At 46.5% G+C, this 25863-nt stretch overlaps 1 protein-coding gene across 4 annotated transcripts in view; it reads left to right on the forward strand.

Moving 5' to 3' along the window:
• Nucleotides 1-25863, forward strand: part of SH3PXD2A (SH3 and PX domains 2A) — a 232194-nt gene that overhangs the window by 27347 nt on the left and 178984 nt on the right. For 3 of the 4 annotated variants that reach the window (XM_021399630.1, XM_021399629.1, XM_021399631.1), the window contains exon 2: nt 12583-12663. In XM_021399630.1, the coding sequence (XP_021255305.1) occupies nt 12583-12663 (81 nt within the window). Of the gene's footprint in view, nt 1-2177; nt 2263-12582; nt 12664-25863 lie in introns of those variants that run through there. The other variant, XM_021399635.1, reaches the window with a different exon arrangement.

Genomic DNA, 25863 nt, shown 5'->3' on the forward strand with positions numbered 1-25863 from the left:
TGGCAGCCTCTAAGGAGCCCTGGCTGCTGAGTGACTGCAATCATGACCCAACTTTCTTGCCACCATGGAGGGGCTGTGAGACTGGAAATGTGTGTAGGCTGCCGCATCTGTGACAGTAAGTGAGCCAATGTGGAGAGGATTCAGCTGCCTCCAGATGAGTTGGTGGGATGTGAGGGATGTATGAAGTGAGGGTTTTGGAGCAATTTGTTGGAACTGGGCCGGAGGATTCCTGCTCATCTGTAAAGGCTGGAGGAGCACCTCCATGCTTGACCAGAGTTGTAGACCAGGCATGGGCCTGTTTTCAGGAAAACCCAAAATTATGGTGATAATGACCAAGAATGAGGAATTTCAACAGATCCTGGTCACAAGCCATAAGTCAGCAATGGAGTTAAGTGTAGGCTTAAATCCCATTGAAATCCCTGAAATTTTAGACCTTCACTGCCTTGGTAATCTGAGCCTAGAAGGGGTTCACTGTTGTGATCTCCCCAGGCTGTTCAGTCTCTGCTCTGTGCTTTCCAGGAAGGCATCTTATCTTGAGAAGATGAAACTTATCCATGGGAGCAGAGCAAAGCTCTCATTTCAGTGCCTGGAAAAAGGATATTTGCTGAGGAGATTTTATGGGATGACCAGGAACTGGAAGTGCTAGACTTTTCTATAAGACTTGCCTTGTGTTTATAAGACTTGGGGAATTTTTTAGTTGTGTTTGTATGACTGGGAAAGAAGTCCCAGAAGCGTTCCAGGCAGCAGATATCCCCCTTCTTTGGAGCATGGATGCATGGGTCTGAGGCATGCCAGCCTGGGTTTCACTCCCATCCAGGGCAGTCCTGGGCTCCCCAAGATGTTCACAGGGAGTGCTGATGGGAGCAGTGGTTTTACCCTGTGCTTAGCTGTGTCTCAGGTCTGGTGGTTATCCTCTGCTAAAAGTATTGCTCCGTTCTCCAGCTGGCTTCCTCTGCTTACCCTCAAGAACAATTTGACTGGTTAATAGAGAGCAGAGACCATGGGAGCCTGATGCTGTGCCTCTGGCACCCAAGTCTGGGCTTTCTCATCTGAAATAACTCCTGCCTTCACTTTGTCTGATTTTGCCTCTTCCCTCAATGAGAACAGCCACAACAGCTGTGTTGGAAGGGGGTTGTTATCTCTTAGTGAAGTCTTCCTCAGTGTTTTCTGCTTCCAGTGGGATTTAGCTGACCTAGGAGCAGATTCCCACCTCAGATTTTGTCAGATGGGCCTGTGGAAGATGTGGGCCTTGAACCTGGAAGTCTTCCTTCACCCCATGGTTTCCAGGGCAGTCCCTTTCTGGCACGTGGAGACAGATGGAAAGGGAAGCAATCTGCTGGCGCATGTGCTGCTGTGGCTCTTACCAGAGCCTGCTGGTAGCACGCATCTTTATGTCTGTGTTAATGTTGTCCCAAGCCAGCAAGTGATTTATATTTGAAGAGTATTCATCTAATGTTATTGAAGCCTTAAGGGAAGGCACAGTGGGCCAAGCCCTGCCGGTTTTACTCACGTCTCACAGGGTGAGGTTTGATCCTCTTTGGGCATGTCTCTACTCAAAAGATGGTTCTGGAGGGGAAAAAGGGAGGCAGGGGAATTACAACACTGAAACAAAATCCCAGCTCTACCCTGGGCCATTTTGCAATAAGACACTTTGGGGTGTGAGTTATGATGCTGTAACTCGCACCTCATGCGTTTCGTGGCACTCAGCCGACTTCTTCGTGCCCTGCACACGTAGCGTGGAGAATTTCGGCTCAGCTCGCCCCTGGCCAGCTCAGCCCTCAGGCAGGAATTGCTGCACAGAGGTGGCTGCAGAGTTTGGCTTTCCCCACATTGCTTTTTTTAATTTCCCTTTAGCAGTCAAAATTGTGCTTGTTTGGGGGCAGGCCTGGCATCACCCTAATCCACTTCAATTTTGGTGTGTCCTTATCTGATAAGCAGAACCTTGGTCCTAGCGAAAGTCAAAGTTGTGTTAGGTAACTATGGAAGTTTCATGTTGCTCAATTAGTTATCCTTTTGGGAATGTTTAGGGCAGCAGGGGTTTGCGTCTGGGAGCGGCAAGCAAAATTGAAGGCTGAGGTGGATTAAGCAGTTGTTGAGCATATCTATCTTTTATCTTCTTCCCAGGCTCTGTGAGCACGTTACAGCCTGCCCAGGGTCACTGAATGCCTGAGCTAGCTTTGTGCCGCTGGTGTGTGGACAGTTGGGCCTGGCCTGTTGTCAGGATGCTGTTTCTTGTTATTATCTTTGCATATCTGCTTCATGGTAAGTTATAGATGTGCCTCCAGCTCCTTCCTGTGTTAGCACTTCATAAATTGGGGTTTAAAATCACTCCAGGGACCCAGGTTAAAAAGTTTGAATCCTCTGAATGAGGATTGTAGTCAAATCCTCATTTTTAAAAGGGTCTGGCACTGGGAAGCATTACCTCGCAGGCTGTTGGACCCAGTGGCTGGGGCTGAGATGTGCGGGGGATATGGTTCAGAAGTCCTACCAAGCACAGCAGTTGCATCTAAACAGTGCTATGCCGGGCCTACATGTACCCTGCAAAGTGTGAGGCTTTAGATTGTGAGTGGGACTGACCCTGCTGTGTGACCCAGCATGGAGTGGTTGTGCTGTGTCCCCTCAGCACCCATATGGGCATTTCTTCAAGGTGTAGGTATCTCCTACAGCGTATCTACCTTAACTTCAGCCTCGTGGGCATCAGGTGTCTGTCTGCCATAGGATCCTCCATTCAGCAGAGGAATAGATGCTTCCAGAGACCTTCAATCCACTTTAGCCATGTACCTAGAGAAAGATCCAAGATGAGTGATTTTTGACTATTTTGAGATCCTGACTTTAGGATGCATCAATTTTTCCGCAAATCTTGAGTAGTAAGTTCCTGTTGTCACCAGATGCTGCATGTGTTGGGTGCAGCTGTGTTAGTTCTTGAAAGCCTGCTGTTACAGACAGTAATTTTGCTGGGCTTTGGGTGGTCACTTAAGCAGATTTAATAGAGCTTCTTTCTGTGGAACATTAATAATTCCCTTAAAGTGGCTAAGAGTAGGAGAATGTTCATGTCTGAGGATTGAAAGGAAGAGGTTTATTTATTGTTCTAAGGCACTGTAAACCCTGAATTTGGCAGAAATGTAAACATGTGTAGTCATTCTGCTGATTCACATTTTATTACTGGTTTCAGTAGAACTTATCGTAGAGGAATGGCTCTAAAAGGCCTAATTCTAAGGTGACACATGCTGACTTGCAGCCACACACTCTCCTTCCAAAAATGAGTAACTCTCTAGGTATGTGCAGGCTGTGATAGGTAAATGCGAAGGAATTGATGTGGTTGGTGGTTGCTGTCACTGTCACCTCTGACAAAGGCAAGCTGGGTGAGGATCAGAGCCCAGCCTGGGTCCTACTGTAAGGTTCCTATATTTGCAGGCTTTAAAGGGGGATCACCATGCAGAGCAGTGATGTGTGAAGCTGCCCCTTACTGGGGAAGCGTATCCTTTGTGTCCCCAATCCACCCGTGCATCGCCTGCTCATCCAGAGAGCCCATTGCCTGGCATGCTGAATAAATGTGGCCTGGAAACCTGTGAGAAGGGCTGTGTGTGTGTCTGCATGTGTGTGGCCCAGGCTGCAAATTGCAGAGTTGGAGTGAGATGTGTTGAGGCTGTCTGGGATAGTCCAGCACATCTGGGGTGGGAGAGGGTGTTCCTGCGAGTCAGAAGGCAGGAAGCCAAGCGTGGGAAAAGGAGGGAAAAGGATTGTGAGAAGAGGAGGAGGAGAAAAGGAAAGGGGAGAGACAGTGGTTTGTCTTAGCAAAGAGGCAGAGGGATGGAGGGTGTGAAGGTTTGGCAGTGTCTTCCTGAAAACCCTGAAGTTCCACAGGAAGAAGGTAATTTTGTGTTTAATTCAGTGTTGTGCCATCACTGCTGGGAATCTGTCCTGTGCTGGACTCTTCTATCAGTTCTTCTGCCTTGGCCAGAAGCGCAGGAGGAAATAAGCAGAGCTCCCACCTTTGCTTTCTCTGCAGCATTTCTCAGTGAAATTTGGATATTCTTTGAGTTACTTGAAACAAAATCTTCTACTTTCACAGTTCTCACAAAGAAACTTGGATTTCATCTAAGCCTGAAGTGAAAGGTCACTGCAATGAAACAATTTTTTCCCAGTAGCTTCACCATTTCATCTTTCTGAGGTTGTGGAACTTTATTCCCCTTTTAATTAGATTTGTTTTAACATTGTCAATATTGTTCTGTAACAGAAAATTGCAGTCAATGCTGTGTGTATGCAGTCGTTCAGACTGTATAGTACAAGATCCACATGCATTGCGTACTGGTTGAACAGCATTTACAGTTTGAGGATAAGTCTGTTAATCCATCACTTTTTTTAGCATTTTGCAAATAAAATGCAGATATACATCTATCAGCACGTGGTACAGACAGTTCTGCCATGCTTTTCTGGTTGGTACAGTTGATTTCACCTCAAGTTTTATCCTCCAGGCATGCACAAAAATTGTAGTTGCACAAACTACAGAGATTAGAGTTTTTCAGAGTTGTTTTTCCATGGACAGTAGATCACACTTGAAGTTCTGTACCTCTCGGATCTGGCTTTGAGTCTGTGGGTCTTTTGGTTTACGTGAACTTTTTGTTTCTCTCTATTCAAGAATAATAAGAAAAAAATCCCACTATTCTATGGTGAAATCCCTGGAGAATTTCCATTATTTGGACTAAGAATGTCCCAGAGCTTTGTCATTGTTCTAAAAGGGCCTGGAGCAGTTCTGCTCCCTTTCCCAGGCCCTCGCTTTGCTTTTCCAGCACTATGTCTGGGGGGTCATATGTAAGGTTAAAAATCAAAGCCGTAAGATTTGCATGCTAATATAAACTACATGCAAGTGTTGGTGCAGTGCAGGAATCCCTAACATAAGAAGCCTAAAGGAGGGTTGGATTTTAGAATAACCAGGAGTTTTTAGGATTTGAGTAATTGCTTGTGTACCTACAGAGTGCAAGCCTGCCCCATGCTGCTACACAAAGCAGGGTTGGCGGTGTCATGGAGTGCTCTCTTTGTGCAGCTGCAAGCTGTGCTAGCTCTGGCACTGCATTCGTGCTCCAGTGCTGGGAAAATGCATCCGCGCAATGGTACAACCAGTTCAATTCATAGATGTTGCCCTCACCTCCACCTCACTTCCACCATTCACCATTGGTGCTGAGTACCTCTATGCTGAGCTGTGCTCTCCAGGGCTGATCTGTGTTTCTTTTCAGAACAAGTTCAGCTACAAATCAGTTTCTAAGACTGGTTTAATGACAGAGATGCAGTTTTTGTGTTCAGGCAAAATCCTACAGTTAAATTTACTCGAAAGACCTGAAATCCAAGTAGAAGATAGTCAATTCCACTAGACTGTTGCTTTTCTCAAATCTCTTTAATTTTTAAACGGAGTTTCTATTCTTCCACCAGAAAACTCTCATACTTTGGGGTCCTTGTGAAACAGCAATCACCTGCTGAAAAGAAAGACACAAGCACTGAGTTAAAATAGTTCATAGTTCTATGGGGATTTCAGATCTAAGAGGCAATAACCCAAAGGCTTTTTACCTTCAAATGCAGTAGTATTCATTTTGCTTGTTTGCCTTAGAGAGCCTCTTTCAGACTCAGCTGGGGAATTTGGGAAGGCCAGGAGGGACCCAGGTTTCACAGAGAGCCTGTATGTTCTTCCATTCTATGGTTGTCACTACAATTCTAGTGCTCTGTATTGTGTTTTAATGGTCTATCAATTCATAAATTGCAGAAACTCGGTCCTGCTTTTATTCTGCTTCCCAAACAGTTCTATTGCATGTGGAAATAGTAAATGCGGGTGGACAGAAATGGAATGGAAGCAGAAAAATGATTCTGTGCTGTACCCTGCACAGATGACTCTGTCTCCCTTGTGCACATGTGTAGCTCTAATGGGAGGATGTTTTTTCTCTTCCCATGCAGGGAGGCTGCTGTTCTGCTTCCTGAAGCTGGGAGGTGATAACCAGGGAAGCGATGGGGCCTTACTGGTCCTGTTTCTTATTCTCCTTCCATGAGCTCCAGTTACTGGATGTGTTAGAGAAAAGAAGGAGCCTTGATGGGTCTTTTATGCTATGCACGATATCATTTAAAAAACAAAGCCCTTCTAATGCAACACATACCTCATGTCTGAGAGAACTAGTCGCATCATATTCTGCTATGACACATCTAAGATTGAGGTTAAATGAAGTAATCAGGGTGCCAAGCAAGTCCAGCTCTGTGGCTCTCTGGTCAAGTTAATGTCAGTGACTGCGGAGGAAATTTCCACGTTTTACCTTTTTGTGCCTCTCAGGACCATGCAAATGGCCAAGCAAAGAAATACAATAGAGAGAATTTTACCCCTTTGGCTTAGGGCCTTGACTGTGTGTGGAACTTCTTTAGCATCTTCATAGCAGGAAGGTGCTGGCAAAGGCCCGGTGAAGTCAGAGCTTAAGAATCCAAATTGGCAAAAGTCAAAAAATCCTGAAATGTAAAGTTGAGGTTAAAGAGAAGTTGGAACCACGGACTTTGAAACCTCATCCATTTATTAAAAAAAAAAAAAAAAAAAGGGCTAAATTTTGTATTACTCTGCCTGTGCAAACACACTGAGCTGGATTCATCATCATTCTAACACAGCCCTGTTCCTTGTCTGGTCTATACCCATGAAGCTGGGAAGACAACAAAAAAGTTTTCGCCGTGTGCCTCCATACTCCAATGAGCTCCTCTTCCTGCGGGAAGGGGAACACCCTGGGAGACATCCCAGGGATGTCTTCTGGCTGCCTGGAGGCAGTTGTTTGCTATTTTTTTTGGTGTTTAGGTGTCAGGATTTGGGTAAGAAAACAGGCTTTCAGCCTGGGCATTTCTTTGTCAAGAGGAAGGTCTGTGCCTGTGGAGGTGAACGCAGCAGTGGTGGTGTTTTCTGAACGAGAAAGGGCCCAGCTAGATTCCAGTGTGTGGCTGGATTCAGAGCTAGAAGTGAGTTTATTTTCTTTGTATGTAGAGTAGATCTGATGTGATCCAGCTGAAAAGGCAAGCAGCATTAATCTGGCATTAATCCTGTTGTGTTGCCATTCATAGCTGTAACAAGATCCTCAAAGAAAAGTAGTGGAGGAAGGAAAACGCTCCTCTCCCCTTGTTTTTTTTCTCTCTGTATGTTTAATTAGACTGCCTCATTTCTTCCTTCCCAGCATCTTGCAGCTCTGCTTTGCTTCCAGACCTTAGGTACGTGCAACATCTGTCTGCTAGACTCGTGGGTCGTTCTGGCTTTTTCTCAGTTACACTTCCCCCGTTGGTAATGGAAAGGTGAGCCCTGCTAAGGGATGTCTGTGAAACCACATCTGCTCCGGAGGAGCCAGACGCCCACACCTGCACCAGCCCTGCATTCCCTGCGCCTGCCACTGGAGCAGCTTTCCAGTTTCCTTGTGTTTCATGTTTCTACCGAGCCTCATCTCTGCTTCTCAGCTCTCCCTTCACATTCCCAGGGTGAGAACAGCTCTGGCCTGGCTTTAAGAATAGCCCTTCCTTGGCCCTGGCCTGGCTGAGCTGTGGTTCCCTAGAGGCTGTTGTGCTGAAAGGTGACATCATGGCATGGCTCTGGTAGTGGACTTGCCGCGGGCGAAGGGTCTGACTTCATCTCTGTGGGAATTTCCTAGGTCTCACTGAGCTTTTTAGGGTCTCTTGGATGCTGGCAATCTGGCAAGGAGCCCGAGCTGTGCTTGCTGGATCCAGAGTCAGATGCAAACTTTCCGAAAGCTTGAATGTGATCCAAGCCAAGTGCAGGCACAGGTGGTGTGTGTGTGGGATGTTCTGTGCTCTGTGTTCTGATGCTGATCCCTGGGCTTTTTCCTGGCCCTGATCTGTTTAGGGCAGTAACTGGAGACCCTCACCCTGTGTATTCAGGCGGGGAAACCCTGGTACCTGTGTCTTTTGGGGTGAAAGAAGGTACCCAGCATCAGCCATGATGCTTCTGGGGGGGCATGTAGCCATATTGATTCAGCCTCATGGGTGCAGAAAGTGCTCACTCTGGGCTGTTATCCTGTCAAATTTGTCTGGCCAGCTCTGATTTGAACTCATTGGAGTGTCTTTACTACTAAAATAGTTATGCAAATGGTAAATTGATGCAGTGCTGTGCTCCTGTAATTTAGGGCACAACCATATGTTGACTTTGCGGATGGCTGCTGTAGTTTGCATTGTTTCAGTATAAACTCTAGCAGCTAAACGAAGCAGCTGAAATTGCCACCAGATTTGCAGGAGCCAGGCTGACTTTGACTGAAGTGGAGCAGGGAGTGTTCAAATGCCGTGCTCCACCAGCTGGGCTCTGCTAGTGGGAAGTTTCCAGCTCGCAAGCTGCGATAGCATCTGAACACGAAGGGAGGAGGAGGATCTTTTCCAGCTTGTGATTCACTGGAGGACAAACATCCAGTGCTTTAATACAAGGCTTTGAAGATGCTGACATTCTCCAGGATAAAAGGAACTATCATGATAATATCTGCATACAAATTGCACCATATTGTTGTTTGTTGCATTCATAAAACTTTTAAGAAATTTAATATTTACTGTAATTGCTTATTAAAGGCTAACAGTGCCCTCTGTTATGGGTACAGGCTTGTTTCTAGTCAGTGCGCTGGGATCTTTGCCAACTGCTTGCCTCTTTGTAGAGGTTCTTATCTTGCTCTCATGGTGCTGCTCATTTCAGGCGTTTATCTTCCACTCCGCTCATCTGATTGTAGAAAACAAAACATTACCCTCTAAAAAGCCAATTGAAAAATCAGTCACATGAGGGCAACACAAATTCCCTACCTCTGAGTCTTGTGCCAGCTGGAACTGGATATTTTCCAGTGAAAATGAGACATTGGGTGATAAATTCATGCACAATGATATTTGAATTAGTGTGATTGCTTTCTGGTTTTTTTCATAGTAGCAAATCATCTCTTGTTTTGTGTAGGCAGTAAAGGGAGAGCTGTAACTTCAGTTTGCAATAAATTTTCTGCTCTGTGGTGTTTAAAATGGAAGCTTCCCAGTGCTGGAATTGAACGATAATTAGCAACTGATAAAACCCCCTTGACATCCTGCACCTTCCTTAACACAGCATGATTATTAAGAGCTGCTTGTCAAGCCCAGTTCCTGATTAATATTCTCCGGTTTGTGCAGGAACTGCTCCTTGTTTCCTCCAGGAAGGATTGATTTGGAAATACATAGTAGGCTGAAAAAAGACTGCATTTGGGAAATGAAAAATTGAACTTTCTTCGTAGCTGGGGCATCCCGGGACTGTGCAGTGAGTTCTTTGTAACACGTACTTCAATTACTGTATGTTGGTGAGGGCTTGTTTTTGTTAAGCATTTTTGGGGTGAAGCTTTTGAATGTCAGCTGTGTTTTGGCCCCTCCAAGGTCATAAATAGATGTAGAGCAGATTACCTGTAGCAATTACTTATGGTAGTAATTCACAATTTGTGGTCATGATTATAATGGAGTTCTGTGAAGGACTGCAGGAAAACACCATGATTACTTGGCAGAGGTTGCCATTGACCCTCTGATGGGCAGGACAAGCACTGAGGGCAGGATTGTACCCCTTAGTGCTGAGGAACATCTCTGCTTCATCTCAGGTGCATCCCCACTGGGGACATCTCACCTCACCTGGGTCTTCTGCCCTGTGCCTGGGCTGCGAGCCATGCCTTGGGGGGGCTCAGTTTTGGGGTGCCATCAAATGCCACGGGAAGCCCAACCCTGGCTCTGCCGCACTGAGTGTGGGACTCTGTATTTATCTGATATTTCCTGCTGCCTCCCTACCCCGTGCATTTGTGTGACCTCAGGCTCCCACGGGGCTGCTGTGCTCCTCCTCCCATGGGATATCGCTGATCACTTTGGCAGCAACCCGTTTCAAGATCTGAGCATTAAAAAAAAATAAAATAATAAAGTAAGCTGATGTAATATTTGCTGTTTGTGAGAAAGCTGTGGGTCTGGTTCAGGCAGCAGAAACCAAGAACCCCCAAACCCTCTTCTCGAAAGGAGGGAAATGTGATATCAAATGCTTTTGAGACCTCTGGACCTTGCTTTTAATATCACACATTTTACAGATTTTTTTCTGAGTTCTTGCCAGCCCCTATTCCCCATTATTTTAAGTGGTGGCTTCCCAGAACCAATTTGATGTATGCAAACAAGCAAAGAAAATCAATGGCCATTTCAGTTTGTGCACCTGCGTCCCGGTGTGCGGGTTTTGACCATGTGCATCTCTCGCTTTGCAGAACTCCAGATTATGATTAAAGGCTTTTCTTGCTCCTGCTATGATCTTCCCATGAAATAGAAGTCAGTGCATCTGTATGCTACCCAATTTATCTTTTGCTGAGCTTGAAGAGGCCTAAGACTAAAAGAAATTTAATTAATTCCTGCTTTAAATGTGCAGCAAAATCCTGGCTTGACTGCTAGTCTGTGGCAGTTTCCTTCCTGCAGAGCCTGGGGATCAGGGTTGGGACCGTGTCTGCTCAGTGCAACAGGCCCTGTTCCAGCACCAAATGCATTGGCTGGCCCTAAACGTCCCCTTGCACATGGGGCATTTCTTCTGGGATGGGTGTGTAGTGCCATGTACTGCAGCACTGACTGCTTGCAGCAAGGTCTGCTACTGTCCAATCTGGTGCTCAATTGAGCAGACCTGCAGGCGATGGGCAGTTTTTGAGGACATGTGACTCTGGTGGGTTCTGAAGGGTAGCACGGGGAGGTACCTGCCACTTCAAAATGCCCGGATGGCTGCAGCATGTTTTGCTTCTAGCTTCTGGAGAAAAGGTGTGTAATTAAACAAAAATTATCAACTCCATTTATATGTGAAATATGTTCTCCTATCCTTGTCTCATTCCCATTGTGAGAACCCAGGGCCAGAATTACAGTATCCGAAGTTGCTTTTGGATCCTAGTCAGCTCCCATCTGTCATGATCTGTTTTTAATCGAATGGGTTTTCCATCTGAAAGTAGCTGTTGGACAGAGAACCAGCAGAAATATTTGTGTTGTGAATTAGCCTGGAGTGAAGCTGCAAACTTTTTTTTTTTTGCACAACAAACACATGGAAAAATATTCTTCAGTGCAGTATAGTGTGGCTGGTCTGAAGGTCGGCCACAACAGCTTCCTTCCCAGGCTCTGACCTTTGACTGTCTGCACTGGTAAGGTCTTTAAAGGGCACCTGAGATCTTGTGTTACTCATTCGTGTTACCTTTAATGGAGCAGATCAGCCCTGTTGTGACTGCTGTATAACAGGCAGAGAGGAAAGTGAGACTGCAGGATCTCCACGCTTTCCAGGACATGAAATTGCACCTTTTTTTTCCTGGTAGAAGAGGGAAAAAATTCCTCAGTGATTCTGGTTCTTCAACATAGCTCAAGGAGGCTTCATGCAATGCATGTCATCTTTAGCAATGACCTAGCATCTGCACCTTGGGAGATAGATTGGTATTCTGGGGGAGATGGAGAAGAGGATGATGCCTGTCCATTCCTCATTGCTGGGGGCTGCGCCCTTCATGTCTGCGCTCCTGGCAAGAGGGAGAGCTCCTGCTGCAGCACGGGGGCTGAGGGAGGAGGGATGCTTTCCTGTTTCCTCTGCCAGATCCTTATCTCACTCCATATGTGAAATGTGGAAATTGCTTTAAAGACCCAGGAGCTGAGCTGACTGGGATTTCCATTACACTGGAGTTGGGCAGTCACCCTCAGTGGCTCCATCCTGTGTTTACTCACGTCTTGTGGTGCGTCTGTCATCAGGGCAGCAGGACCAGTGCTTGGCCTCAAGGACAGCACATCTGAGCACAGCACCTGGTTCTTGGTTTTTCTTTTATTTATTTATATACATATATATATCTAAAATGTATTGGAGGCACTAGGGTCAAAAGGAAATATTTGTGCAGAATATATACAAGTGTGTGTGCGTGTGTGTGCGTGTGTGTACTTCTAAATACTTTTTATCATGTCTTCTGAGGAGAGAGTGTTTGTGTAAGATGATTGTACTAGGCATGTATACTGGGGCAGGACAAGGGAGGTCCTGGGCTTATTCTGGACTTGCATTGCTTTTTCCATGAATGTAAGAGGACGACCTCCCTCTCACTGGCCTGCTTTACATCACCTTTGAATCAGTCTGATAGGTACCAGAGGTGCTGAGCTGATGTGTGTCAGCAGAGTTGGGCTGTTGTAGTGTCTGGGTGCACAACAGCGCCTGTGTTATACAGCTGTAATCCTACAGCCCCCTGGAGCTGTTTCCTTTGAATATCTTTGTTGAACCAGAGCTGTGGGAAGGGCCAAGGTTGTGTCTCTGTAGACAAGGGAATCTTGGAGTTGCGGGGTGGGACATGGGCAGCTCATGATGGGTTGTTGCCTCAGGACTGAAATAGCTCTACTGGTTGTGAAGTGGGAAACCACCATGAGCTCTCCTGAGACCTCTGCTGAAAACTGCAGCAGGGCAATAGCTTTAATGTGGGCTAGTCCTCCACCCAGGACTGTATTTCTCCCGGTGAACAGGAGTGGCCAGAGACATGCTGAATTTACCTGTTCTGATTGTTCAGCCTTTGGATGTGCCCTGTTCTTCAGAACTCATGTTGGCTTGTTTTCTTTCCCCAGGTCTATATCATCAATGTAACATGGTCAGACCTGACCTCCCAGATCATCTACCGGAGATACAGCAAGTTCTTTGACCTGCAAGTAAGTCTGTCTTTTCTTATATAAAATATTATTTCTAGTCATGTTTCCAGCTGGGATGCTCATACTTCAAGTAAGGCTTTGTGCTTGTTTGGTCTGTTACGTGTCATGATCTTCAGACTTTTCAGACTCAGTCCTTGTAGGGTACAAGATGAGTGGGTGGTATACTCACTTGCATTGTGAAGACGTTTAAAGCTGACATTTTCGTGAATAGTTCCCACTGAGGAAGAAATCTAATTTTAAATGCTTGAGATGCACTTAGAGAGAGAGCTACATTTTGGGTCCCCAGAAACTACTTACCCTGAATTGCTGAAAACAATGGACATTTTGCACGCTCCCACAACAATTCAGTAATGGAGATGATGGCAGGGACCTTCTGTTCCTCCTTCTAACCACCTACTCAGCCAGCCAGCATCCTGGCTCCTGCTGGTCTGTTCTAAATACCCAGCGTGGCTCCCTCGCTTTATCCCATGCCTGTGTATTTAGGTTTAATCGAAAGCTTTTCGATGGACAGCTGCTGTGTGAAGTCTGAGACCAGAGAACTTGGAAATCTAAATTACGAAGTTTCATTGTGGACATCAGCTGCTTCATTTCTGGCACTGCTGCAATGCACCTGCAGGAGTAGGGAGAGGGAGAGCTTTCTGGCTGGTGTCCTGTTTAGCCATAGTCCACATCCATTGCTACCTTTGTGTAGTGTACTTTAGCAAGTACCGTAGCAAGAATATAATTGTATAATTGCCTGGGGTTCTAAAATTTCTGCTTGGGAACAAGTGAAAGAAAAAGCTGGGGATTGACAGATTCCTTAACGTTGCGGGAAATGCAAATTTTGGGCTGCAGCTTGTGATTGGAGCTGAGCTGTGGTTAGACTATCAATGGAGTCCTCGCAGCCAGCATTAAGGTTGTACAGAACTCGCTAGGCCATAGCCTGGGAAATAACACTGAGACAATTTGTTATGATAAATCAGGAAAGAAACCTTTCCTCCTTTGGGTGCCTGGTCAGAAATACCTTGGGGAGCACTCATTTCATCACTGCTCCTTGTTGTACTTGGACATTTGAAGTCTCTAGCCAGTTTTAAAAACAATATTATGTTCTTCTGGCTTTCCTGGTGGAAGACTGGACCATTTCTATAGCTAGTCCTGATGTCCATGTTTGCCATGTGACTGGAAAGCAAAAGAGGGATGCTCTTAAGCCCTTTTCCACTTGTTACTGGCCTGAAGCACCAGGCCTGCTGTTATGGATCATATGTCTTATGTACAATGTGTCTGATGAACTTGATGTACTTCCTAAAGATGCACCACAAAATCACAAACATTTGTTGTCAGCATGTGGCTTGTGCCCAGAACCATTTCTTTCTCTTTTTTTTTTCTTTTCACCTCAGTTCTGTTTCCATGTGTACGTTCTTCTGGGTCTCCTGGCCTTTCCTGGTAGGTTTGAAACGTTCCCATCAAGCGTGGAGTTATCAATGGGGTTAGTGTGTTGGACAGGAAATGATGTCTCAATCAGGGAGTGAGCCCTGAAAGGTCCCATTGATAAGTGCAAGGGGGCCTAGCGCCAGTGGAAAACTCCTGCTTGCACAACGCTTCTCCCCCCCCCCACGAGAAAATACGACAAAGTAACAAAATTTCCTTCCTTAACCCTTTTCTCTCCTGGATATGCCTGACAGGGCCACCACTGCGTGAGCAGTGACAGCCCTCTGCAGCAGCCTCTTCAGCCCTGGTGGGGTGAGGCACTGCAAGTTACTGTGACAGGTCTTCACCTGGGGTTTGCACGGTTGTCTGCTCTCTGGAGGCATGCTACCGTGTCTATCTGTGCCTCAGTTTCCTGATTGTTGCGTGGGGACAAGGCCCTTTATTTGCATGCTGCCATAATGCGACTGTAAATGCCCAGAGATGATTATTCTTTTTCCTTGCTATTATTATTTCTTCCTAAGCTCTTCATGCTGCCGTTGTATCTTCTAGGTGAGGCAATGGAAATGGGTTGTGGATCTTGAATTGCAGCTCGTATTCATAATTCTAATTTGGAAGTCTGCAGTGGAGGTTAGAAAAGTAACTGAAAGATCAGGGCATTTTGGGAAACACTTGTATTTTGAGGAACTCATGGCTTCACATGCAGTGATTCTTGCTCAGCAGCAGCTGCTGCTTTAGCACAGCGCATGTGTAAGCAGGCACTGAAAGGCTCAGGTAGGAGCTCTGCAGCCACTCTTGCTTCCTATGCTTGACACTTGGTTAATGGCACCCCACATCTGGTTCTTGCTTCAAGCAGCTGCAGCAGGGTCACCTTCATAGCATTTACAGGAAAGCCCTCCTGGTGGTGTAAAGCAGCCATGTCGGGGTTTTGCAGGTGAGGATTCCCCATGTTTGCTGTCTGAAACATGTCTGGCCTGTAGTGATGATCTGTGCTGGGCTGCATATTGCAAACCGATTCCCAGTTGTGTTAAGATTCCCTGAACAAAGAACGATGTTTGTAATAGAAAGCTCAGATCAGAACACTTCATCATGGAAACTGGAGACCAGCATGAAAGTACCGGACCCATTCCCCAAGCCCATGAGGGGCTGAACCTGGCTCTTTGTCGTAGCCTGTGTAACTGGTGCTGGGGTTGCTGTGTATTTGTTGGTGATGAAGTGATCCCCTCACTTCGCTCCAGATAAGGAAGTGATCTGGGGTTTCCATGTTCTTGATGGAAAGCTGAACTTGTGACCTAGCACTGTGGGACTAGTTGGACCTTGGTTTTGCAGCCTGGTACGGGGCATGGCAATGTGGCCTCAACAAGTGGTAATGTCGCTCTTCTCCTGATGTGGCTCTTCCAGCAGAAGAGTCAAGCGCACACTCAGTAATGCTCAGCCAATTCAGAGGCACCACTCATATCCAAAACAGCTGGAGCCTTCAGCTTCACTCATCCCACTGTGCTCACCCCAGAGCTGCATTTCAGTGCTTCCAAAGCCTGCATGTGTCTCATTTGCCCTCAGCTAGAGTGGAGGAACAAGGGCTGACTTGTAGTGACCTAGTCAGGGCTGCAATGCCTGATGTTGGGAGTGACACTGGATAGGACCCACGGGATAACACAGGGGGCTGCCTAGGGGCAAAGAGAAAGGAATATAATTAATTTCACTGTGGTAACTTCATGTTGTTTTTTTTTTTTTAAAAAAAAAAAACAAGAGCCTACCCTTCACTGAATGGCTGTCTCTTCAGCAAATGGCTCAGAGCTTTTTGAAAACCTTTGCATTACTTTCTTTTTTAAATGCTTCCTAGCAAATCTTCTTAAGCACTGTGGGCATTTGGAGGTTGCCCTGTCCCAAGGATTCAAATCCCTGAAGCATTCTGTCATGCTATTTCAGCAATATATATGCTTGAATTGGTTTTCAAGATAAGTAATGGGGCAGTGAGTGTGGATGTGTCATGGGATTTTGAAGCTGGAGTTTGCCCTGTAAAGATGTGGGATGCACAGAAAGCAGAAGCCAAAGCAATGAGCCAAATGCCAGCTCTGTGCTGCTTCATTGAGGCCTGGAGATCTAAATATGGGGTTAAATTAGATGATGGTGTTGCTGCACCATTTAATTGTGCAACCCAGTCACATCTACTGTTGAGTGTGGATCAAATCACAGCAGCTGACTCCGTGTGGGTGCCAGTGTTTCAGTAAATAGGATTGAAAGTATTGAATTAACTCGATAGATGAAAGCAGTATGATAAATTGCTTGTCGAGTCCAATTTTCTGTTGTCCTTCACCCTGGGGAGGTGTTTGCACCTGAGCACCATGTGGGGTCAAAACCACCTCTTAATGTAATATATTAAGTGCTGCTTTCTCTTGCACTCTGCTACTGGGTACCTGGCTCTTGGCTGCTGTACAGAACAAGGGATGATCGTGAGCTGCCCATCACTGGGAGAGCCATGTGAGCATCTGCCTGTAGTGAGTACTGACCCTTGTGGCAGGCTGCTGGCTCATTCAGGCACATTCGCTGAGTGCCAGACAAGGCCTCCCACCATCACTGGCAGCAGAATCCTATTCTGAGCTGGTAGTTCTGGTAGGCAGCGTTCCTGTTGTCCCCAAAGGAGCTGAGAAAGGACACTGTTTTATTAGCAGGGTAATTCCTGGCGTTTCCACTCTGTGTTAAATGACATCTACAGGTGCAAGGCCCGCATCGTTCTTGCTGGGAAGTGCTTTTGGAGGTGTTAGCAGGATGGGGATTTGCAATTGTGTGTGTGCACAAATAATTACCCAAAGCATAAGGTGAAGAAGGATGGGATGGAGCCATCTCACCCTCCCACTGACCATGCTGGGATGAGAAGCAGCAACAGGGTTTGCAGCTGGCAAGCATGCAGGGTGGCTCTTACCCTGCTCCCCATCTCACTCTGCCAGCTGCTCAGTGTTACTTTGGGCATTTTGTAGGTACTGTGACCCCAGCTGGATGCTGCCCCTCTGCTGAGAAACCTGCAGCTCCAGCAAAGTGAGCAGAGTAAATATTGCTATGCTTCAGAGCCTGGTGTCTTAGCTCCAATCCCCAGCAGGGCATCTTGTGCATGTTATCCAGTGATTCCAAATATTCTGGTCTGATTCTGTGCTGTTACTTGCTGCCGGGCCAGATCGTCAGCAGAGGAACCAAGCTGTGTGCTCAGGTGCTGGTATCTCCATCACTCCTGTGAGGATACTGCATCTCTGTGCACAGAGCTGGGAAAGGAGCCTTTCTTACATAGCAAAATGCAGCTTTCTCCAGGGCAAAACACAGCAGCTGGCTTTAGTGGCATGCAGTAATCCCACACTGTGTTTTTGGCCGTGTGAGAGGCGAACAGCAGCCCCGCTGGAGCAGGAATGTCAGGTGGGCAGATAGCTGCCTCTCCACACAATGACCCACACAGATGTTTTGGCTGCAAGGAGGCATCTGAAATGTCACAATTCTGAAAAGGCAAATAAACAAGGCTCTTTTCAAGCATTTGCTTTGTGCATCAGTTAGCAAAAAATTATCTGCCTGATGCCGACTGCTGATCTAAGCAGGTTTCTTCAAAGTGGTGAAGAAAGAGGAACTCACTAGCAGCCAATTAGAACATTAAAAAAATAAAGAATATCAAGAATTTTATTAGGGAGCGGAAAGAGATGTAAGTTGTTTCCAGGCTGACGATAAAACATCAAGAGCTTCATTTGTTATTGCTAGGGCTATCCTGATTGTTTATAGTGCTGTAATGGAGTAACTGAGCGCTGAAGAGCACATTAAACAAAAGTGGTACTATAAAAAAAAAAAGACGCTACATTCTGTAATTCTGCTGTTCTCATTCAGACTGGAGTTCATCTGACTGCTGCTGCTATTGATCCTTCTCTAACGTTCTGTTCTGTACAAACATGCCTTTTTCTCTTCCCCCAAGCTGTATCAAATATTGTAATGCCCACTCAGTTTGGTGGCTGGAGCTGTGCCCTGTGTCTGAGCACCCGGTGTCTCAGGTTACTGTGATTTAAACAGGACTCAGCAGCTTCAGTGAATGGGCAGAGCAAAGGGGGAATCATCACAGGGTGCTTGTAGAATGATGTCTGGTGTGACCGTGATGAAGTGTTCTCAACATTAGTTGATTTGGGTTAATTACCCAAGTGGAGACCCACAGTCACTAAATCTGCTGGTCTAGTAACGACTGCTTTGGTAGGATGTATGGCATTTTATTTTGTAATGTTCCTGCTTCTTGCTCTCTGGGAGTGGTGGATCAACAAGCTCAAGCATGTGCTGAATTTATCAGGGATGAAAAGTATGGGTGAGAACACAGTGGGGCAAGTGTGTGCCCGAGTTTGCAGAAGGAGCCTGGCTTGGGCTTGCTGCAGTGCATGAAGGCACTTGGTACCATGGGAGGAGAAGGAAGGCTGCTCTCTGCATGATGCAGCTTGCCCCTTTCACGTGGGAGGTTTGCATTACGAAGATTCCCAGCCTCTGACAAGCTTTTGGGGAGTGTTTGTGTGGGTATGGAAACAGACAGAAAAGCTGGAGGAAAAGGTGGGGTCAAATAGGGCAGGGGGAAGAGGTGGGGAGAAGCTGCGTGGCGGAGGGTTGGATAGAGCTGTGGTGTGAGCACATGGTGAAACATGAGGCATAGGGAAAGAAAGGGAAGTCCTTGCTCACTGGCGTTGTTTCTGCTGGCCTGCACTCACAGCAGGGGATTCACGCTCTGCAGTCCCATTGTGGGCCTCGCTCAGCTCTGGACTACACTGGTTTTGGCCAGGATGGCACGGCTTAAGGATTATTGTTCTCCTGCTCTCGGTGTGGGAGCCTGGACCTCAGCATCTTGGTCCTGCTGTAGGCATTGAGAGCTGCTGTGGGATCCTCCTCTGGAGCAGGTGCCTGGCAATCATGGGGTTCAGAGCCAGGGCTTGGCTTCAAGGCCCTCCTTGATGGTCTCGGGGCCATAGGAATGGAATTACTCCAGCAGTTGGGATGGGTTTGGTTTATCAACAGCTTCCTTAAGGACAGGATTGAAACTGAACCTACCCTGGGAAAATTCAAAGGAAATCAGAAAATGGTTCTGTCAACATGTCTGGTCCCAAAGGTCAGCAGCAGCTCCTTGGGGAGAAATGGCATGTCCTTTCTTCCTGGTAAACACGAGCTCTCTGTCTGCTTCCACTGTCCTGAGCAAGAGGCCGGCAGCAGTGAGGTCTGCAGGTGGTGCAGAACACCAGGCTGCCGGGATAAGCCCCAAGCCATTGCTGTGAGCACTGGTCGTGCGTGCCAGGAAGCTATGCTGGCGAGACCGGTTCGGCTCCTGGTAGCAGAGACTCCAGCTGCTCCCCTCAGAAAAATAGCCCAGGGGCAAGGTTCCCTTGGAGAAAAAAATAAAGAAAATGTAGCTGATGTGGTTTCTGAGCTGGGAGTGATTGTTGTAGCAGGTTTGAAGGCTGTTTAAATACCACTTTTTCTTCTAGGGCTCAGCCAATCCCTTAGGATACCAGCTGGCTTGGGGCAGTATCTTTGTCTTCAGTGAATGAGTGGAATTGTTTATACTTCTTATTTCCATCATTATTTAAATGTTTGCCTGGCAAAACAATCTGTTCGGCTTCCAGTATTTGTTTCTGAAGAGATGTTGCACGTCAGACGAAGATGAGGGCCATGATGGGGAAATGGCAAAATGCCTGCCGAGCTACAATAGGGGCCATGCTCAAAAAACGCACAACAGCTAACCTGTAGTGCAAGAGACCTGGCCTGTAGGAACTATCCCCTTCAACCTTCTGTACTTGAGCACTGTTAAGATGTAAACCTGACCCTTTAATGCTGCCCATACTCCATGGAATCTTTTGCATGGTGGCTGCTAGGCAATATTTGCTGCTCAGCCCCAATTTACTGTACTTGCCAGCTCGCCCTGTGTCAGGCAGGGACACGGGGTGAGCTTAGAAAGTGGTGTGGAAGCTTAGCTCCAAGTGTGATGGCAGCAAGGCAAGAGCGGAGGTGGTACCCACGCTACCCGGCTTTGGTGGAGGACTCTGATAAGTCTGTAGAGATGGAGAATTGATTTTGCTGTCAAAGGGTTAAAGTTTTTTTTATTTTCTCAGGGGGATGTACCCCAGCAGGAGAGGTGAGTCCCTGTAGTACCATCTCAATCTTCCTCTGTGCACAAAAGAGATCGCAAAACCAGGAGCATTCACAGGACTGTTACATCCTATGGAGAAGGTCTTGGAGCTGTTGTGAGTTGTCCTGAGCTCAGTGTGGGATGTAGGTTCCTGGAAGCTGCATCTCTGAGGGTTGTGCCCTCTTCCATTCCCTTGCAGCACAAGATCAGGATCCTGGATCCCACCATGGTATCTGTGTCCATGGTGGATGTTGTTTGGGGTCATTGTATCACGTGGGAGTTGTTCCATACAATGCTGATAGTGTCCTAGATGTTTATAAGTGCTTATTTCCCTGGTGTTTTTATCTGATTTGTTTCAATACTTCTGGTTCTACATTTCACTATACCATCAAAAGCTCTTCCCTTATCCAACCCAAATTAAATACTAATTCACTTCTAAGGTCTTGTAGGAGCATGACATCAAGTGGCATGCTGCTCTGAAGAGTTTTTTTTTTTCCCCTTCATCCTTGTTATTTCCTCGCATCCTGTGCTCTGCCAACCTGAGTCTCTCTAGAGGGGCTACATAATTAGTGAGTGCTCTGTTTTCTGAAGGTGATGTGTTGCATTTGCTGACTCCCTCCCTGCCTTTTGCAGCCTCTGAGCAAAGGTTCAACACTGGAGGTCTTTGTTAGCTTTCAGTTTGTAGTTCTTCTTTAGTCAGGCTCCTAATCCTAGAAGTAAAACAAAGTTTAATTAAGCTATCAGCTCTATGCGTATTTAGAGAAATGAGTGGGTTTTCTTTTAAAAAGGTTGGGGGTGTCACAAAGAGGTTCACAGAATCATTAAGGCTGGAAAAGATCACTAAGAACATGTAGTCCAACCATCAACCCATCCCCACCATGCCCACTAAACCAAATCCCTCAGTGCCACATCTCCACGTTTCTGGAATCCTCCAGGAATGGTGACCCCACCACCTCCCTGGGCAGCCTGTGCCAATGCCTCATCAGTCTTTCTGGGAAGAGGTTATTCCTGATACCCATCCTGAACCTCCCCTGGTGCAGCTTGAGGCCATTACCTTTTGTTGTTGACTTCTTTACTGCATCCTTTTAAATATGCAGCGTCCTACTAATGTTCATCCCCTCTCTTAGGCAACATCTACCAGTTGTCCCAATGTGCTGTGTGACTGTCTGGCACTGCAGTTAGATGCTTCATCAAGCCTAGTGGTATTTTAAGGCAAAGCATGACATTGCAATGAGTTGAATGCTTGATTGTGGAAGGGAGAGTGTGTGTGTGGATGTACACCAACATATCGCTGTTTCCAACTGGCATAACTCAGAATTACTCAACTGTGTGCTGTTGGCCAGCAGGTAAATGTTACTTGTCAGAGAAAAGCCTGGGCCTCTGGGGCCAACAGCACTGTGTGTTTCAGTCTGCTGCTTCTCTGACATGCTGAGCAGCTGCAGGGTGCTGCATGTGGCTGGTGCATGATCTGAGGTGGGAGACTGGTTGGAAACTGCTTCTTAACAATGCTAAGATGAGAAGACTGACAGAGCTCAGCAGTGATGTACTTTCACTGCTTATTAAGAGCCCGGTGAGGTGTGGTTTGTAAAAGGTGTATTGTCTGTGTGAGCATGAGAGAGAAACATTCACTGAAGGCTCTTGGCCCAAAGCACTGTAAGTGCTGGGGAAAGATGTGGGAAAATGCAGCTGTGATGATGCCAGCTCCTGCTTCAGCTTTCCTCTCCAGTGCGGATCAGACAGCTGTGAAGTGGTGCCACGTTACCAAATGCTCACATATTCATGGGATAGTATTTTTAGAACTGGGCAAACATTGAAGAAATCTCTGTGAATATTATTTGGAAGCTGTAGGCAAATTGTTTTACTTGCTTTCTAGGTCACTTTGCTGTGGTTAGTGTTTTTTTTTTTTAATTATCTAGAACAAGTTTAACATGAGGAGATTTGTCCAAACTAAGAAGCCGAAGGGAGCACTGCAGAACTGTAACGGATAGCAGATTTCCCAGTGTATAAATTCTCACTGTCTGGAATGGGAACCTGATTGATAAAGGATTAAAATCGCCGTGCTGGGGAGCAGAAGGGTTAGCTGGCACACTGCTGGTGTCACATGCCTGCTCAGCATCCATCTGAGCTGCACAAGCTTGTTCCCTGTAAACATCCTTCAAGGAATACCTGAAGAATATCAAACTCTATTTGTGGACTTCCAGGAAGCAGGGAAAGCAGTGAAATTAGTCAAAAGGATCATTTACTGTAAATTATTCCCTTGCTTTTTGAGGTTTGGTTTGTGTTAGCTGTTATCAGCACCGATGCCCAATTGCTGTCTGTGATGGTGGTGGGGCTCTTCTGGTTATACATCTACAGGGAGGAAATGCAACAGGTTCTCCCAACTGAATTGATTTATGGCAGCTGAGGAAGACAGAGACCTATTTTCTTAGTTGTTGGTTGCATTTCATGTTAAAAATGTAAATGGGTCAGGAACATGAGATTTGGCCACTAATAAAAATTTCAAAACTTACCCGAAGTTACCAAAAATTCGGAACCATGCTGTCAGAATTTTGGTATTGGTCCTATGGCTGCTGGCTTTGTTCCTGGCCTACATCTTGTGCGTAGGATTATGTGGAATTGTGGTAGAAAAGAGCTGGATGCCGTTCTTCAGCAGAGCGTGTCAAGGCTTAGAGAATACTTCCACAGTATCCCACCTCTGTCACTTGGGTGCTGGAAGCTCTCGCCACAGCCCTCTGGGCATCCCCAGTAGGATTTAAGCTCAGTCCTGGGAGTAGCCCACTTGTTTGTTACCCTAATTCCAGGTTTTGTTTGCTGGAACAATAAAACGCAGGCAAGCAGTTGGACTGCAGGACCAGCCCCAGCCAGAGCTACGGCCCCAGGGTTTCTCTCACTCCAAGTGCTGCTTTATTAGCATATTTCCTTTTTTAACCAAAGATCAAGATTAGGCTTTTTCTGCAATTTCTGCATCAAAATTACATTCCTTGCCAGTATTTTTTTCCATGGCCTTTCTTCCCCAAAGCACTCCAAGCCCAAAGAGTTCGGGCAATGGCAATCCTCCCCCTCCTTGCCGCTTTGCCACTCACAATCACTCTCAGCTTTCCATTATTTATACTGCCGGAAAATCGCATGGAGTTCACACCCCCAGCCCTGCAACACAATTCCTCTTTTGTACGGAGAACACAATCCTTCACTTTCATTAAGTGTGCGGAGACCGAGATGAGAAGTGCCTGTTGTGTTAGCATCCCTTGGCTCACGATGAGAGGAGCTGGTTGTTTCCACAAATGTCCTAAATAGCCCTGTAAGGGTTATGGGGAGTTTATTTACATTAATGCATTTAAGTGCAAATAGAAAATTGCCCAGCCAGAATGGAAAGGTTATGGAGGGCCCTGCCAGGGCTCTTGTCCCTGCCGCCTCGCCCCTGCCGGCTTTCTGCTCCCAGGGCTCTGATGTGGGAATGCTGTGTCTGGAAAGGGCTGTCGCTCTCGATGCCGACACGCCAGAGTTTGCTTACAGGACAAATAAAACCATCAACAGCGCTTCTTCCTCCATGGACTGTGCACGGCCCTGCCTGCCATAGCAGACGCTCCTGCTCAGGCGCACCCCAACCTGATTTTTGAGAACTGGTGGCTATGTGCTTCTTCCCATCTAAGAACTGATCTTTTCTGCAGAAGTGCTGAATGGAGTGGGAAGTTGGGATTTTGTTTCCCACCTTATTGCCTTCTTGCCTGCATACAGTCATGGCACGTTTCTCCTTTTCTGGAGCCAGAGTGGTTTTGTTTCTCATGCAAATGCAAGTATCCCACTGCAGAACCATCTTTTGCAATTTCCCCTTTTCCTCCTTCAGGGGAAGCGTGTATGAGTCTTCAGTGGAGCAAAACACACAGAGGAGCCATGCCACTGAGCGGATGAGTCTTGCAGAAAGCAAAAATACCCATGGTCTGCAAAACCACAGCTTTTCGCATGCTTGTTCCTGAGTGCTTGAAGTGTTTGAAGAACACCCTGCAAACCAGGAGGCTTTGTTCTCTGCCTTTTGCCTTTGATTTAAAAAGAGAGACCTGTTTGATAGGATCTGTGCAGGAAAGGGAGGGCTTGAGCTGTTATAGCATGCCAGATCCTTTGGCAGTGCCTGGATGGAAACCTGCTTCCTCCCCTCCTGTAGATGGGCAGTGAGTGCCTCCAGCCTCACTTTTCTGATGCTACCCCATTCAGCTGTTGGGTTAGCGTTTGCTCTTCCCTGCCTGTTTGTGAAGTTTGCTGACAAATTCATGACTGGCAGAAGCTGTGAAGAAACTCACACAGGTCTAAGCAGAGGCCCAGGAAAGCACCGGGGTATTTGGTGCAGTTTCTGTAGATCTGCAGTGCAAACAGCTCTCTGTTTAAGAGCTGTTTGTGAAGCATCAGTGACCATGCAGGGATGTCTGATTCAGCAGGTGCAGTCAGGGGCAGGTACTAATGGATTAAGCAGTGTCTTTGCACACTGAGTTGACATAAGAGCCCTGCACATCGGTCTTGATGCATTTGTGTTTTTTTTTTAAGGGTGTGTTAAGAAAACCAGTGTGACTTGCTGAGCTGGTACCTTCAGCCAGGTGTTCTGAGGGAAGTGACCGCAAAGACATGTGAGAGGGAGGGGAAAATGCCAAATGAGAAGGAATTAGAAAGCAAAACAGAAAAGGACTAACTTAAATGACAACAGGAATAAATTATTTTGGAGGACTAATGTGAGTGTAACAATTGAAGTTTTGTCTTACATAGAGTGTGTCTTATTCACCTGGAACGAATAATTTCACAGGCTCTTCATTTTTTCTGGTTAATCTCTGGCTTTGGACAGCCCAGCAAGAGGCACGATTTGGCCTTTGTGTGGTCTGGGGAGCCTTGAAATCCAAACCCAGACATGTCTTCATCACAGCCGTGCTGCTGCTGTCTCAGCAAAACTGGTGCCTGTGTCATCCAGGTAAAAGCTTTGGAGAGGAAAATATGTTGGGGGATGTCACATTGTGAGTAGTTCCATCCCTGTGACAAATCCAGGTCACCGTGCAGGTTTTGGTGTGTTGGTGACTGTTCGTGCAGCTTTGCAAAAACATTGGAGCTGTATGTGACGCTTCTGTTGTCATGCTGAGAGTTAGAAGGTGCTGGTCTCTGACACGTCTCATTTGAAAATAAGGATAGGATTTGGTATTTGGTGTTTCAGGAGATTCAGTTACCACTGGGATCTGCAAATAAGAAAGATGGAGCAGTATAGGGTGTTGTGTTCCATACTGATAGTCTCTGGCTGCCCTTATACGAAGGGGGAAGTTTGCAGAAAGTTTCCAGTTTGGAGAGAAACTCTTCAAAATTCGGCTTCATTCTGGGTGTGGGACAGCCTTGGATTATGAGGCTGAGTTTGGGATGCTGTGGGTTGCAGAAGTATCAGTGCTTGTAAAGCCATGCCTGTGGCTATTAAGAAACCTCATGTCAAATCCTATTCCACTTCTGGGTCAAAAGAGATTCATTGCCTTAGTATGGGTGTGTTTTTGTGTCATTAGGAGCCCAGAGTCTTCGATGTGGGATGGAGAGTGGGGAACTGCTGGTGTGGCACAGCAGGGAGGTTATCTTCCCATAAATGGGGGCTATAATCAGCCTTCCTGGAGAAAGTTTATTCATTAATGTTTATAAAGCACTTTGAAGTTTTTGGC

The sequence above is a fragment of the Numida meleagris genome, chromosome 5 (genome assembly GCF_002078875.1).
Source record: "Numida meleagris isolate 19003 breed g44 Domestic line chromosome 5, NumMel1.0, whole genome shotgun sequence".
Taxonomy (NCBI): domain Eukaryota; kingdom Metazoa; phylum Chordata; class Aves; order Galliformes; family Numididae; genus Numida; species Numida meleagris.